The 13,942-nt window shown below is 64.6% G+C and overlaps 2 protein-coding genes across 5 annotated transcripts; both read left to right on the forward strand.

Moving 5' to 3' along the window:
* Nucleotides 1-180: 180 nt before the first annotated feature.
* On the forward strand, nt 181-4,520 carry TEDC2 (tubulin epsilon and delta complex 2). Of its 4 annotated transcripts, none has more exons than XM_082360585.1 (10): nt 181-276; nt 362-460; nt 701-771; nt 869-1,277; nt 1,742-1,795; nt 2,440-2,533; nt 2,707-2,818; nt 2,910-3,011; nt 3,565-3,640; nt 3,947-4,089. In XM_082360585.1, the coding sequence occupies exons 1-10, from the start codon at nt 251-253 to the stop codon at nt 3,951-3,953; spliced, it is 1,050 nt and encodes a 349-aa protein (XP_082216711.1). In that variant the 5' UTR covers nt 181-250; the 3' UTR covers nt 3,954-4,089. The 4 variants fall into 4 exon arrangements, with proteins under 4 accessions (XP_082216711.1, XP_082216710.1, XP_082216708.1 ...); XM_082360582.1 differs by having other exon boundaries at nt 182-276; nt 3,450-3,640; nt 3,947-4,520; XM_082360583.1 differs by having other exon boundaries at nt 182-276; nt 3,453-3,640; nt 3,947-4,520.
* A 5,181-nt stretch (nt 4,521-9,701) lies between these two features.
* NTN3 (netrin 3) lies at nt 9,702-13,484 on the forward strand. The gene is made up of 6 exons (XM_082360717.1): nt 9,702-10,759; nt 10,831-11,019; nt 11,110-11,259; nt 11,428-11,478; nt 11,606-11,680; nt 11,980-13,484. Exons 1-6 carry the CDS (start codon nt 9,832-9,834, stop codon nt 12,327-12,329), a joined length of 1,743 nt encoding a protein of 580 aa, XP_082216843.1. The 5' UTR covers nt 9,702-9,831; the 3' UTR covers nt 12,330-13,484.
* The last annotated feature ends 458 nt before the right edge of the window (nt 13,485-13,942 follow it).

Here is a 13,942-nt window from a genome sequence, read left to right on the forward strand (position 1 = left end):
AGAAGCCTGAGCGTCACCCGAGGTCCTCACCCGCTTCCCCTCCGCTGCTCCCGGCCCGAGCTCAGAACCGGCGTCACTCCTTGGACCCCGCGGGACGGGGGGCGCCTTGAGGCGGGATCTTCATCGGGTAGGGCGGGCCCTGAACTCTGGGCTCGGGATTGGGCAGTCCGGCCGGAAGGGGCGATCTCCTAGGCCGGAAGGGGCGGGATTTTGCGGCGGCGGCAGATCGTGAAGAACGGCTACCGCCTTCATGTTGCTTGCTGGCGGCTCGCGCCGGTGGGTCCAGCGCCGCTGGAGGGGGTGGGAGGGTGCGCGGCCCGAGGCTGGCCAGGGTGCTGAGCCTCTGGTGCGTCCTTTCCAGGCTAGTGGCCGAGCTGCGTGACGCCCTGGACTCGTGCGCCGAGCGACAGCGGCAGCTGGAGCGGAGCCTGCGAGTCTCCCGGCGGCTGCTGCGTGCCTGGTACGCGGACCCCGGGACCACCCGGCTAGGCCTCCCTCGGACCGTCAGAACCCCGCTTAGAGACCCCGGGCCGGGAGGCCTGGTCCAGCGCTCACTTCCGAGTTGCGGGTTGTCAGTGCTCCCCGCTTTTCCTGCAGGCTCTGAGGCTGCGGGTCTGCCCCTAGGCCAGGCGGCCCTGGGGGCCTGTTGGGCCCGGGCAGTGCCTCCTGGCCGTGCCACGGCTGCCTTGTGTCTTCGCAGGGAACCAGCCGAGACCCTGGCTCCGGAGCCAACCCCAGGGCCAGAAACTAATGAAGAGGCCCCATCTGCAGGTAAACCTCAGCCACCCACCTTCTCAAGGTGCCGCCCCTGGTCTGTCTTCTGACATGCAGTGGTGAGGGACCTTTACATGACTCTTGGTTTTTGCAGCATGCGCACCCAGCCTGCAAGACCTCGAGGAGCTGGAGCTTCTGACCCAGGCACTGGAGAAGGCTGTACGGGTGCGAAAAGGTTTATCAAAGGCTGGAGAAGGAGACAAGGCCCCCAGCCTGAAGTCTGGGTCCATTGCCACTTCCCCTGCCACCAGAGCCTCTGCCCCACCCAGCACCTCACGCAGGGCTGGCAGCCGTGCATCAGAGACAGAACCCCCCAGGGGCATCCGCCAAACCAGGGTGCCTGCCAAGGACCTCCCTGAGCGCAGGCTTCTGTCAGTGGGGGATCAGGCCTGTATGGGGCAAGGGGCTGGAGCCACCAAGCCTGAATCAGGCCTCAGGAACGAACAAATAGTCCTGTCGGCTGCTTCTCAGGCCCCAGAAGCTTTTACACTCAAGGATAAGGGGTAGGTTTCCCAGACCCTCACTAGAGGAACTACTGTCTCTACCTGATCAGATCCTGGGCAGCAGCAGGAGTCTGGGTTTGGGGTGACAGGGAGGGCAGGGCATTGAGCTGGATGTGGGCCAGGGGAGCCCCAGGATGCCACCCCATGAGGCCCAAGCCCAGAAGCTGGCAGAGTGGAACAGCTGGCTGTGAAGGTCCCACGTTTGATGCACTGGGGCCTGTCCTGTGCCCTATCCATTTACCCACCCAGCCCCAGGGCTCCACATGAGCTCTCGAAGGCCTGGGCTCTGCTTTCTCTTCTCTCTGCCAGGTGGGACCTGGACTGGGCTGGCTCCTGTGGTCACCCTGGAAGCCCTGTCTGAGGGGTGGGTGAGCTTCATCCCTCACTGGGCTCTGAGTAGGGAGTGGGGCCTGCAGCCCCCAGAATGAGACAGAGCTGCCCTGAGCACCGGGCTTCCCTGACAGGATCCTGCTGCAGCTGCCCGAGGCCTTCAGGAAAGCGTCTTCCCGGAATTCCCGGTGAGGCTGAGTCTTGTGGCTGGGTGAAGGGGGAGGGGAGACCGGGGGAGTGTGGAGAGCAGGGAGGCTGAGGCTTCCCACTGGTAAGACTCTTCCCACGGGTCCCTCAGCTTTCTTTGCTGGGTGGCAACACTCTCCACATTAGGAGAGTCAGCCTCCCTAGGACGGCTGTAGTCACCTTAGACTCAGCTAGCGGCCTCTGAGGCTCCAAGGCACTTAGTGTCTCCAAGTCCCCATTTGTCTTTCTTGTGGAGATGAGAATAATAGTACCAGTTTCTAGAGATGTTGTAGGGGTTAAATGAGGTGGTGCCTTTTCGGGTGTTAGTGCTGTGCCTGGTACAGAGCCAGCATCCAAAGCTCTTACCAGACATTTTGGTCACCAGTCACTGCTGGCTCCTCTCCCCTTTTTCCTTGAATTCTCTCCTAGCATTTCCCAGAGTGGGTCAGCTCTGTCCCCTTTTCATGGACAGTGTCCCCCTCGGTTCCCCAGGACCCCCAAAGGCCCCTCCTGACATTCAGCAGAGCCAGACACCCCAGGCTGGGGCCTCTACCCTGGCCCTTGCCTACTTTTCGTGGTCCAGCCCAGCTGGCTGGAGTAACCATGTTGCTTTCTGGTTTGTGGGCTGCGCATGTGTGCATCCCAGCCTGTGGGCCCAGCTCAGCTCTACACAGACCAGTGATTCTGTGGATGCTGCTACCACCGCCAAAATGCAGTTCCTCCAGAAAATGCAGACAACTGTATCCTTGCGGGGCTTGGGGGAGTGAGGGGTGGGGGGGCAGAGGATCTGGCTCTAAACCTGGCGAGTCTGAGGAGGAGCAACTCCAGGAAGGGCCAGAGCTACTCCAGCACCCAGCCCTTGGGGAAAGCGGAGGGGCCTGACCACAGGGGACTTTCCCTGACCCACATGCAGTCAGGCTGGCCTGGCTCCAGGCTCAGTGCCACCGAGGTGGAGGCGGAGGTGCGGCACCTGCAGAAGGCCTGCTTGCTGCTAAGACTTCGAATGGGGGAAGAGCTCACGGCAGGTTAGTGGGCCCTTAGTCACGTCTCTGGTCAGGGTGGGGAGGGCTTCAGGACCGGTGTGGACCTGACCTGCTCCCCCTGGCTCTCATGTAGACCCCAAGGACTGGATGCAGGAGTACCGCTGCCTGCTCACCTTGGAGGAGCTGCAGGCCATCGTGGGGCAGTGTCTCCACAGGCTGCGGGAGCTGTGCACAGGTGAGGCCTGCCCTGCCCGTGCTGAAGTCTGGTTGGGATCAAAGTCCTCTAGCCACGGGGTGGTGTTGGGACTTTTAACAGCAGCCTGGGAGCGGAGGCAGGCAGGCAGGCCGGCCCTTCCCTGTGTCTCCCCACTGCATTCTGAGTTCTCTGCAGTTGTGCTGTGGAGCTGGCCAGCACAGCACCCTTGCTCCAATCTCTCTCCCGACACACAGATCCCACCACTCTGAGTAGCTTACTTATTTATCTAGTTATTGAAAAAGTGCCTTGTGACAGTCAGAGAGGTACTGGCAGATGCCTGGTATTGCAAGAGTTAGTTGTTCATGGACATTAGGGCTTCATACAGGAGGCAAGGGGAGACTTTGCACCCCCTTAAAGGGGCCTGGGGAGGAGGTGCCTGGCTGCTGCCCTGTGAGGCCGTATCTCCTGTCCTCGCAGCAGTGGTGGAACAGCAGCTGGGGCCGTGGCCTGAGGGGAGGTTCCCCAGGGCCTCCTTGCCCTGTGGAGGAGAAGCAGACCCTATCTGGAGCCCCCAGTTGCTTCTCTACTCTAGTACCCAGGAGCTGCAGACCCTGGCATCCCTCAGGCTGCGGGTGGCCATGCTGCACCAGCAGATCCACCTGGAAAAGGTACTTCTAGAGTAGGGAGTGGGTGACTGAGTGTCGGGGAGCCGTGGGCCCTGGGGAGGACTCTAGGTCTGCAGCCTCATGAGGGCTTGGCCTCAAGAGCCTATCTGTGCTCCTCCTGCCAAGACCCACCAGGGAAGGGTGGGAGCTGCTGGGCCTGTGCCCGTGTGAGGGTGCTGGAGCTTCTGGAGGAGGGATGGGCTGGGGTGTGGTGCCTCAAAGCCTGCCCTGGTTTGAGCCCGCCTCTGGGGGCCCTGGGCCAGCTGGGACAGGGCCCCCTTGAGACCTTGGTCCTGCACCACCCCCCAGGTCCTGATGGCCGAACTCCTCCCCCTGGTGAGCAAGCAGGAGCCGCTGGGGCCACCCTGGCTAGCGCTGTGCCGGGCTGTCCACAGCCTGCTCTGTGAGGGAGGCCAGCGCTTCCTCACCATCCTACGAGAAGATAAGCCTGCTGACTGAGCCCTTCCCATGGCCAGGCCCACCCCCAGTCCCCCAGAACCTTGCAGCAAAGGCAGGCTGGCTCTGCCCCTAGCCTGACTGTCAGTGAGAGCCCCCCTTCCCTAGGAGGAATCAAATGAATGGGCATTGAGGGGATTTTCACTGGTACAGTGAGCCAGGGGCCCAGAGATGCCTGTACCCCCTTAGGAAACCAGGTTTCCAAGGGGTGGGGACTGCCCCCTGGCTCTTCCTGAGGAACTTAGGGCCTTTCTAATGGCTGCTAAACCTGCTGGTCAGGGCTCAGCTTGGCTTGGCTTTCCACAGGCTCAGGAGACCTGAGACTGGTGGGGGCTTTTCTTAGCTACCTCTGTTTTCTCTTGCTGTACACTTAAAAGCTACTTGTGACATTAAAACTACTTTAGAAAGTTTACATATTTAAATCATACCAAGGTGGGACTTGATGCATGTTTGTTTTCTTCTTTGTGTTTATTACTTACCAAGAATATATCAAGTATACTTACCAAGAATAGGCATATCCCTTGTGTACTGAAGGGAGGGGGCAAAGCCACTCAAGGTGGGCTGCCCTGGGGACTTGTCTCATGCACTGGCCCAAGCACACCTGAAACCTCTCCCCACAAGTGCCTAGATTTGTACCAGGCTTATCAAAAGACAAAAAAGCCACAAGCCAGTATCGCAGTGGACGGCCACTGTCTGCCCACAGCCATCTTTCCTGGCACCCATGCCCACCACCTGCTCCTGTGCCATTGCTGTGGCTGATGTGGGCCCCCGAGACTGGGTCCACCCCTCCCATGCTCTACTGTCACCTCCAAGGCTCCTACCTCCCCTGCTGAAGGAGCCACTGTTTCTTGGAAGGCAAGAAAGTGTAGAGGTCAAGGTCACAGCCTCTGGGTTTACAAGTCACTCATCTTCGGTTTACATCATGACTTGTTTGCTGCTCTGGAACTTCCAGCAAGATTCTTGAAGACTCTGAGCCTCAGTTCCCAGTGTTGTCCCCACTGTCATACTGGGGTAGTGGTTATTACCACTGGGCTGAAGATGAATAAGACGGTGTTAGATGCTTCACAGCTCTGGACCCTGGTGAGGGCTTTGAGGCAGCGGTGTCCCTTTTATGAGCCTTTAGTGAGCACCTGTGTGGACCAGGCACAGTCCTCAGAGCTGGGGCAGTAGCCCTTTGTGTGGACAGTGATGTGTGAGACCGAATAACCGCTGCTTCTGCCCTGAGAAGCCCAGGCCCAGGAAGCAGATGACTCCTGGAGAAGGCCAGGTCTTCTGCAAGCCTGATGAAGTGCTGCAGGTATGGGGGATGAACTGGGTGAAGTTGAAGCCACCTCAGGGTAGCCCCACCCTGCAGGAGGCCCTACTTGTAAAGGGCCCCACAGTCCAACAGGCCAGAAACCTTGGACATGGAGTCCTAGGTCCTTGGGGCTGCTGGGGACCAGATGACAGACCAAAGTAGAAAATGAAAAATCAGGGCCCTCACTGCACTGAGGGGGCCTCCAGGGAGTGGAACTCCAGAGTAGGAAACCCAGGGAAGGGGGAGAAAGAAAGAGAGGGAGCCTGGGGTACAGCCACTTCCTTCTGGCCACTCCACTGCTGCCTCCAGAGCTTATATCCAGGTGCTGGGATCTGGAGGAACCCTTAATGTCCGGGGCAAATCCCACCACCCCCCCGTTACTGGCCACCCCAGAATCCGTTTCTATAGCAGGTGGTCTTCACCACAATTATTTCACCCACTGGTTCTTAGTTTATTGTGCACTTTATCTATTGGCAGGGATGCCAACCACCTGCATCTCTAGCTAAGCGCAGATGGGCGCCCAGAGGTTGTTGACTCAATGACCCACCTCTCCAGGGCCAATCCTGGGCACTGGTGGTGTCCTGCGGACCTCTGTGGGCACCTGGGCCTTCATGGGCAGGGAGGTGCCAGCAGATAACATGAGGGGAGAGATCTGGGTAGGTCCCAACACAAGGCACCCAGAGCAGAAAGGGGAGACCCACTGCGAGTTAGCGCCCGCCCACCTCTATTCCACACGAAGCCGGGAGGCTGCAGCGAAGAACTCCTGTCCCCGTGGCGTCACTGCATCGCCGGCCAATCTGCTCCGACGTGGCAGGCAAGCGGGGCTGCAGGGGGCGCCCACACCCACCCGGAGCGCAGACCCCGCTTCGGCAGCATGAGCGTGGCCGAGCGCCCGCCCCCGGCGCCCGCCGAGGCCCCTGAGCCCCACGGGGCCCTACGCTCGCTGCTCTTGGCCACCGGCGTCGCGGGGGGGCTCTTGGCCGCGCTGCATCCTGCCGTTCGGCGCCGTGGTTCTGCTTGCAGGCGACGCTGCCACGGCCATCACCTTTTCGCTCTGCGGACCCCGCCTGGACCTGGCCCACGGCTCGGCGCGGGCCTCGGGCTACTGGCCGCCGCCTTTCTGTGCTGGCGCGCACGGCGGCGGCGGCGGCGGCAGAGGGCCGGGCGCGTGGGGCGGCGGGAGCCGGGGACGCCCTGAGCCCACGCGCCAAGCCCTCTCCCCTGCGAGGTCACGGCGAGCCGGCGCCTCCTCCCTCCGGATCTCGCCTGGGCCCGGCTGGCGCAGTGCCAAGCGCGTGTCGCGGAAGCCTCCTCCCCAGATGCCGTCCCCAAACCATTCTGTTCTGAACCCTCAGGATGCCCGAGCTTTGGGCACTTAGAGCCATCTCCCTCCCCTCCCCCGACTCGGCTCTCCCGCTCTCGCACACACCTCCGCCCATGTTGCTTTTGAGCGTTTCGCCTGGCGCGCAGAGCCGGCCTGGCTGAGTGCGGGGCTGGCGGCAGTCTGCGCGGCACGGGGGCCCTGCAGGGTATGCAGGGTCCTGGGCGGCGGCGGGCCGGGTACTTGGCGTGGCTACCCTACTCGGGGCGAGGCACAGTGGGCTGTGTCCCCCTCCCCTAGCTGTCTTTCTTCCCCACTGGTTTGGAAGCCCCTCGAGGCAAAATAGGCGCTCAATAAACGTTTGTGCTATATATGAACAAGTGGTGGCTTGCAAAAGTCTGGCAGGGACAGTAGGTCCTGGGCTAAGCCGGGAGTATTTGATCAGTTGGCCTTTTAAGAGAAAGACCCCAGCCCCCTGAGACATGTCAGGACCCCCTCCGTCCCTTTTCCCCCAGAGAGGTTCCTGGAGCCCCAGAGCTAGCAGCTGTCACTCTGAGTGGGGGCAGGGGAGGGGAGGCCTACAGCAGCCTGAGGAGTTGCAGGTGGGCAACTAGAGGCTGAGCTTCTTCTAAGGTGCCAGGAAGGGGCAGGGCCAGCAGAGAGGTGTGAGGTCTGAGAGGCCCTAGTCAAGGACTGGGGACAGATGGCTGAGTCCCAAGGAGCACAGAGCCTGGGTGGGGGTCTGTGAGGAAGGCCCTCCCTAACTCCCATCACACCATCTGCCAGGGCTGCCCCCGGGGCCAGAATAGAAAGCACACCTAGGGCCACTCCAGAAAAGAGCCTGGGCTGCCTGCAGCCACCTCCCTGGGGAGCTAGTGGGGCAACGACGCTCTGGGCCAGGTCCCTGACTGCTGACCCCAATGAACACTCTGCAGGCCGAGCCCTGGGGGCCTTCACCCACACCAGAGGCCACCAGATGTTCTGCAGACCCTACCCCAACTCACGAGGAGGCTGTGCTGCACACAAAGCCTGCAAGGCTGGGGAGGGGGAGCTGCTCCCTGCTTTCCTCCTTCCCAGCAGGCGTCCTGCAGTCCAGACAGCCAAGGTTTCCCTGGAGTCTTGTCTCAGGCCGCAGGGAACCACTGGCTTGGGCCTGGGCATTTCTCCCCACTGTGGCCACCTCCTTGCTTCTAACGGTCCCAGAAGGATCTATCACACCTCCTGCTCTCCCACCAGGGCTCCCCCCATCCCAAGCAGGTTTGAGGCTGATGATCAGAAGAACCTTGAAGAGAATGGTTGGGAAGGTGCTCTTTCTGAACTTGACCCATCCCAGAGCAGAACCGTGCTCCCTGCCAGCTCCCTCATTCGTGCATGGCTGTTTGTTATAAGGGACACATTCTCTTTATTGGGAAGTTGAGGGACAGGCCCCAGTGGCACCTGCTTTGTGGGGTGAGGGGCACCCTCAGCCTTCCTGTTGCTGCCAGAGAAGAGAGAGGCCAGCAGCCCCTCTGGCCCTCCTGGCTCAGTCTTTCCAAAGTCTCCTATTATCCCTTCACCCCTCACCCCTGCATTTGTGCTGGTTAGGCTTGGTGAAGGGCCTGACCAGAGAGTGTCAGTCGCTCCAGGTAGCCCATCAATCACCCTGTCTTCCTGCTGCTCCTTCTCCAAGGTCAAGCCCTGGTGTGTCCTCCTCTTCTCCTTCAGTATCCCCTGGGAGGCTTCTATGTCCTCCTGCTCCTCCTCTCCTAAATAGCACAAGGATTCTGCTTCTCTCCATCCTCTTCTTATCTGTCCTTGCAGTGTCTCTGGCCCAACTGAGGGTGGCAGCCCCGCCTACACAGACACACCCATGTGGTGTCCTCCACTGACAGCTGGGCTTGGCCTGGGGTCAGCCTCCCATCTAGAACTTCAGGCCTCAGAGCTGCTCCCAGGTGGGATATATTCTCATGTTCCCTGCCCCCTTTGCATGGGGCTGACCCTTCCTGGGATGCTTTGCCTCCTCCATCAAGGAGGGACTCCAGTCTGTTGAGCTCCCTGGCTACATCCAATACCTATGTGGCTCATGAAATCCCAACAGCTTGGCAAAGTTGAATAATAGGCATCTGGCTGATGAGGAAACTGAGGCTTGGGCAGGTTGAGGAATTGAAACCACACAACTAGAAACTGGAGCAGCTTGGATTCAGAATCAGACCTGGCCCCAATCCTGGGTTCTTTTTACTACAGCAGACTGCTGCCCTGGGGACACCCCACAACCACCAGCCCAGCTTGGCTCCCTCTGTGCTGAGTGTGCCCTGTAGGGACCAATGGGAGCATGCGGGTCCCACCTTCAGATCCAGGGCCCAGCCAGCCTGATGGGCCTGAGGGAGGAGGCAGCCAGACCCCCACCCAGCACGTGGCACAACCCCAGGAGCAGTCAAAGCCTGGAGGCAGGCCGGGGGCCGGCTGGGTGGTCCCCCACGGGCTCCGTGGCTGAGCCACCCCCTCCAGAGCCCTCCCACCAGCACATTCCTGGCTCCCCGGCCCCTCCCCCGGCTCCAGGGCCTCCCAGCCCCCTCCCCCGCTGGCCCAGCCAGTGTCTGAATCTGCTTCTGATTCCGGCTCTGCCGACGAGGCCCCCTCCCCTCCCCTCCCTCCTTCCCGGCCCGAGCAGCCCCGCCCCCGGCTGGGCCGAGGCTTGCGCCTGCTGCGCCCCCCACCCTCTACTGGCACAGCTCGCCCGCCCTCGCTGCAGCCGGGAGGAGGTGGCGGCCGGGGCGCCCCAGGCCCCGCCCGCCCTCGGCCGGTCCCGGGAGGCCGGGAGACCTGCTCGACCCGGCCCTCGGTGGGTGAGTGCGAGCGGCGGGCGGCGGGTGGGGCCTCTGCGGGCGGAGGCGCCGAGAGCGGGGGCGACGCCTGTCAACGCTCCAGGCCCAGCGGGAGGACGCGCCGACATCCCCGCTGCTCCGCTCGGCCCGCGGCGTGCCGGCGGCTGCGCCCACCTCTGGGCCCCGACTGGAGCGGCCCGGGGCTCTGGTTGCTCGGCACCGCGGGCCAGCGGGCAGAGCCTCGGATCGGGCTCTCTCTCCCGAGGGCAGCGGCGCAGGCCCCCGGCCGGCTGGCTGACCCACGGCGGCTCCGGCCATGCCCGGCTGGCCCTGGGGGCTGCTGCTGGCCGCGGGCACGCTCTCGGCCGCGCTGAGCCCGGGGCCGCCGGCGCCCGCCGACCCCTGCCATGACGAGGGGGGCGCGCCCCGCGGTTGCGTGCCCGGCCTGGTGAACGCGGCCTTGGGCCGCGAGGTGCTGGCGTCCAGCACGTGCGGGCGGCCGGCCACGCGGGCCTGCGACGCTTCGGACCCGCGGCGGGCACACCCCGCCGCTCTCCTGACCTCCGCAGGGGGCACCACAAGCCCGGTGTGTTGGCGTTCGGACTCGCTGACGCAAGTGCCCCTCAACGTGACCCTCACAGTGCCCCTCGGCAAGGCTTTTGAGCTGGTGTTCGTGAGCCTGCGCTTCTGTTCTGCACCCCCCACTTCGGTGGCCCTGCTCAAGTCGCAGGACCATGGCCGAAGCTGGACCCCACTGGGCTTCTTCTCCTCCCGCTGTGGCCTGGACTATGGCCGCGTGCCTGCCCCTGCCGATGGCCCAGCTGGCCTGGGGCCCGAAGCCCTGTGCTTCCCTGAGCCCCAGGCCCAGCCTGATGGGGGTGGCCTTCTGGCCTTCAGCGTGCAGGACGGCAGCCCGCCAGGCCTGGATCTGGACAGCAGCCCGGTGCTCCAAGACTGGGTGACCGCCACAGACATTCAAGTAGTGCTCACAAGGCCTACCATGCTGGGGGACACGAGGGATGCCATGGCCATGGTCCCTTACTCTTACTCAGCCACTGAGCTCCAGGTAGGCGGGCGCTGCAAGTGCAATGGGCATGCCGCCAGGTGCCTGCTGGACAGCCAGGGCCATCTGATCTGCGACTGCCGTCATGGCACCGAGGGCCCCGACTGCGGCCGCTGCAAGCCCTTCTACTGCGACAGGCCATGGCAGCGGGCCACGGCCCGGGAAGCCCACGCCTGCCTTGGTGAGGCCTTGGAGGGTGGCCTGGGGATCTGAGACCAGGCCAGCCTGTCCCTGACTCATCCCTCCCTGCAGCTTGCTCCTGCAATGGCCATGCCCGCCGCTGCCGCTTCAACATGGAGCTGTACCGACTGTCTGGCCGCCGCAGTGGAGGTGTCTGCCTCAACTGCCGGCATAATACCGCCGGCCGGCACTGCCACTACTGCCAGGAGGGCTTCTATCGAGACCCAGGCCGTGCCCTGAGTGACCGCCGCGCTTGTAGGGGTGAGCGTGCCGCCAGCCACCTGCACACCCTCACCTTCCGGTTTCCCACATCCCCAGATGGGCTTCTGACCATCCCACTTCTATCCTCAGCCTGTGACTGTCACCCTGTTGGTGCTGCTGGCAAAACCTGCAACCAGACCACAGGCCAGTGTCCCTGCAAGGATGGCGTAACTGGCCTCACCTGCAACCGCTGTGCCCCTGGCTTCCAGCAGAGCCGCTCTCCAGTGGCACCCTGCGTTAGTGAGTGATGCTGCCCTGCTTAGACCACCTCAGCCAAGGTCAACCCAGCTCCCTGCTGCTGCCAACCTGGGCCCCACAGATCCCCCTGCCCCCCTCAGCTGTCCCCTGAGCCCTGCAGATTCCCTTGGCCCCCTTCAAAGGAAGGCCTTTATCCCATCCTCTCCACAGAGACCCCTGTCCCTGGACCCACTGAGGAGAGCAGCCCTGTGGAGCCCCAGGGTGAGTGGAGGTCCCAGAGGGGCATGTCCTTGGCTGGAGGGGGCTATGGATTCCAGGAGGGAAGGAGGAGAGGGTGGGAGAAGGAGGTGCAGATCGGTGCCAACCTCCTCCTGCGCCCTCCTCCCAGACTGCGACTTGCACTGCAAACCTGCCCGTGGCAGCTACCGCATCAGCTTGAAGAAGTTCTGCAGGAAGGACTACGGTAGGCCGCCCTCAGGCCTCCTGCCCTCGTCCTCCTCACCTTGCCCTCTCTACTGTCCCTCTGTATACCCTGACCCTCGCTGGACCCCAAGGCCATCCCCCGGCCCTCAGGTCCTCCGTTGTCGCCGGCCCCGCCCTGTCAGCCCCCTTGGCCTCTCGATGCTCCCGCTGCGGCGTGTCCTCTTTGTGTTCCTCCTCCACCCCCCCTCCGACCCCCGCGGGCGCCCTGTGCTCCTCTGCGCGGCCCGCCCCCTCCGGGCCCCGCCCGCTTGACCCCTCCCCTTCTCGCCTCCCCCGCAGCGGTGCAGGTGGCGGTGCGCGCGCGCGGCGAGGCGCGCGGCTCCTGGACCCGCTTCCCGGTGGCCGTGCTCGCCGTGTTCCGGAGCGGCGAGGAGCGCGCGCGGCGCGGGAGCAGCGTGCTGTGGGTGCCGGCGCGGGACGCCGCCTGCGGCTGCCCGCGCCTGCTACCCGACCGCCGCTACCTGCTGCTGGGGGGCGGGCCGGGGGCCGCGGCCGGGGGTCCCGAGGGCCGGGGGCCCGGGCTCAGCGCCGCCCGCGGGAGCCTCGTGTTGCCCTGGCGGGATGCGTGGACTAGGCGCCTTCGGAGGCTGCAGAGGCGCGAGCGGCGGGGGCGCTGCGGGGCGGCCTGAGCCCGCGGGCCGGGCGGGGGCCGGGCGGGGCGCTTCTCACACATCAAGGCACACGTTCATCCAGTGCATCCGCCTGCCGAGAAGTCTTTGCTCGCGTCGCGCGCGTCGCCATCTGGGCCCCCCGCCTCGACTCTGCCCCGCGCCTCCCTCGGTGCCTCGAGCTCCTGCCCAGGAGGGGTGTGACGGACGCAGGGACACCCCCGCCCCAACACAGAGGGATGTGATAGCCCCAGAGAGGTGCTTTGAGGCCCCCTGGGGCAGCTGTCATCCAAAGGACCCCTTGGCCCCCCCACCTTCAAGCTATCTGCCTCCTCCAAGGGGCACCACGATACCCCCAGAGGGCTGTGAACCCCCTGTGGGGCCGAATACTTAATAGGCTCTGCGAACACCTCAAGGGCCTCTGTGACACAGCCCCCCGTGATGTCGTGGTCCCTCAGCGTTCCCACTTTCCTGAAAGGCACTGACACCCCCCTCATATACTTATGAACCCCCTTCTGATGCCAGGACCCATAGAGATCTGCGAACACCCCAAGGGCCGCTGAGACTCCACCCGCCCCCGGACTCTGTGATCCGCCAGAGAGCGCCCTGACTCCCCAGGAGGCACTGTGGCTACCACAGACGCCTGTGGACCCCCATGGAGCTCGGTGACACTGGCTCCCCCGCCCCCTGTCAGGACACGCAGAGGGCGCTATGACTCCTCCCCCAACGAGGACGGCGGCCTCTGGTTCCCGTCTGTCTCGCAGGTCACCTCTGCCTGTCCTGTCTCTGCCGGCTGGGCGGCCGTGTCCCTGTCTCCCGCTGTGTTCAGCCTCTTTTTTGCCCCGTTGTGTCCCTGTCTCTTGTCTCCGTCTGGTTGTCTCTCTTGGCCTCGGCCTCAGGATTCCTCCACCCAGGTCCCACCCTGAGGCCCCCCCTGCACTCCTCCTCCACCCGCTCGGGACCGGACGTCGTGCCCACGCGGGCGCGCGTTCCCAGGTCTACGCGTAACCCGGCGCGGCAGCGACTCCGGCGGGCACCCCTGCCGACTCCCGATGCCCCAGCCTTGCCCACAGCTGGGCCTGGCAGCCACCCGCCCACTCGCGCGCGCCCCCTCGCCTCACATCGGGACCCGTGCTGAGCCGGCGCATGCTCCTGCCGCCTCGCCTCGGGGCGTCAGCGCGCATGCCCGGAGCCCGCTGCCCCAGAGACCCGCGGGCGCCGCGGGTGGGCAGCCGGCGGCGCGTCTCGGCGGGGGCGGGGCCGCGTGCGCGCGTGCGCAGAAAGGCCGACGCTCGGTAGCTCAGTTAGCTGAGGAGAAAGCGGCGCGGCGCGGCGCCGGGAGGTGGGTTCTCGGCCAGCGCGACGGGCGGAGGTAGGTGCGCGACGGGGTGGGCGGGGGCGTGACGGCCCGGCGCGGGGGCCGCGGGGTCTGGTGGCCGACTGTCACCGCGTCCCGGGCGTGCTGACGGAGGGGGCGTGGGGGCCTGGCTGCCGGGCCTCCGTCCGAGCGGGGCGCGGGGGCCGGCCGCGGCGCGGGTGGCGATTCCGTGGCCCGCGCGCCCGGAGCCCGCGGCCGTCCGCCGGGCACTGCCCGCCGCCGCCGGCGCTGCCCCGCGGCCCGAGCGCCGGGCAGG

Source organism: Balaenoptera borealis (genome assembly GCF_965194805.1).
Source record: "Balaenoptera borealis genome assembly, chromosome: 16".
NCBI classification, from domain to species: Eukaryota; Metazoa; Chordata; class Mammalia; order Artiodactyla; family Balaenopteridae; genus Balaenoptera; species Balaenoptera borealis.

What these genes read in the sequence shown, in the direction of transcription:
- NTN3 (XM_082360717.1), top strand. Translation starts at nt 9,832, where the DNA reads ATGCCCGGCTGGCCCTGGGGGCTGCTGCTGGCCGCGGGCACGCTCTCG. An exon ending in TCCAGTGGCACCCTGCGTTA is followed by an intron (nt 11,260 to 11,427) that starts GTGAGTGATGCT and finishes TCCTCTCCACAG; the next exon opens with AGACCCCTGTCCCTGGACCC. An exon ending in GTTCTGCAGGAAGGACTACG is followed by an intron (nt 11,681 to 11,979) that starts GTAGGCCGCCCT and finishes CCTCCCCCGCAG; the next exon opens with CGGTGCAGGTGGCGGTGCGC.
- TEDC2 (XM_082360582.1), top strand. Translation starts at nt 251, where the DNA reads ATGTTGCTTGCTGGCGGCTCGCGCCG. An exon ending in CTTGCTGGCGGCTCGCGCCG is followed by an intron (nt 277 to 361) that starts GTGGGTCCAGCG and finishes CGTCCTTTCCAG; the next exon opens with GCTAGTGGCCGAGCTGCGTG. An exon ending in GGGGGAAGAGCTCACGGCAG is followed by an intron (nt 2,819 to 2,909) that starts GTTAGTGGGCCC and finishes GCTCTCATGTAG; the next exon opens with ACCCCAAGGACTGGATGCAG.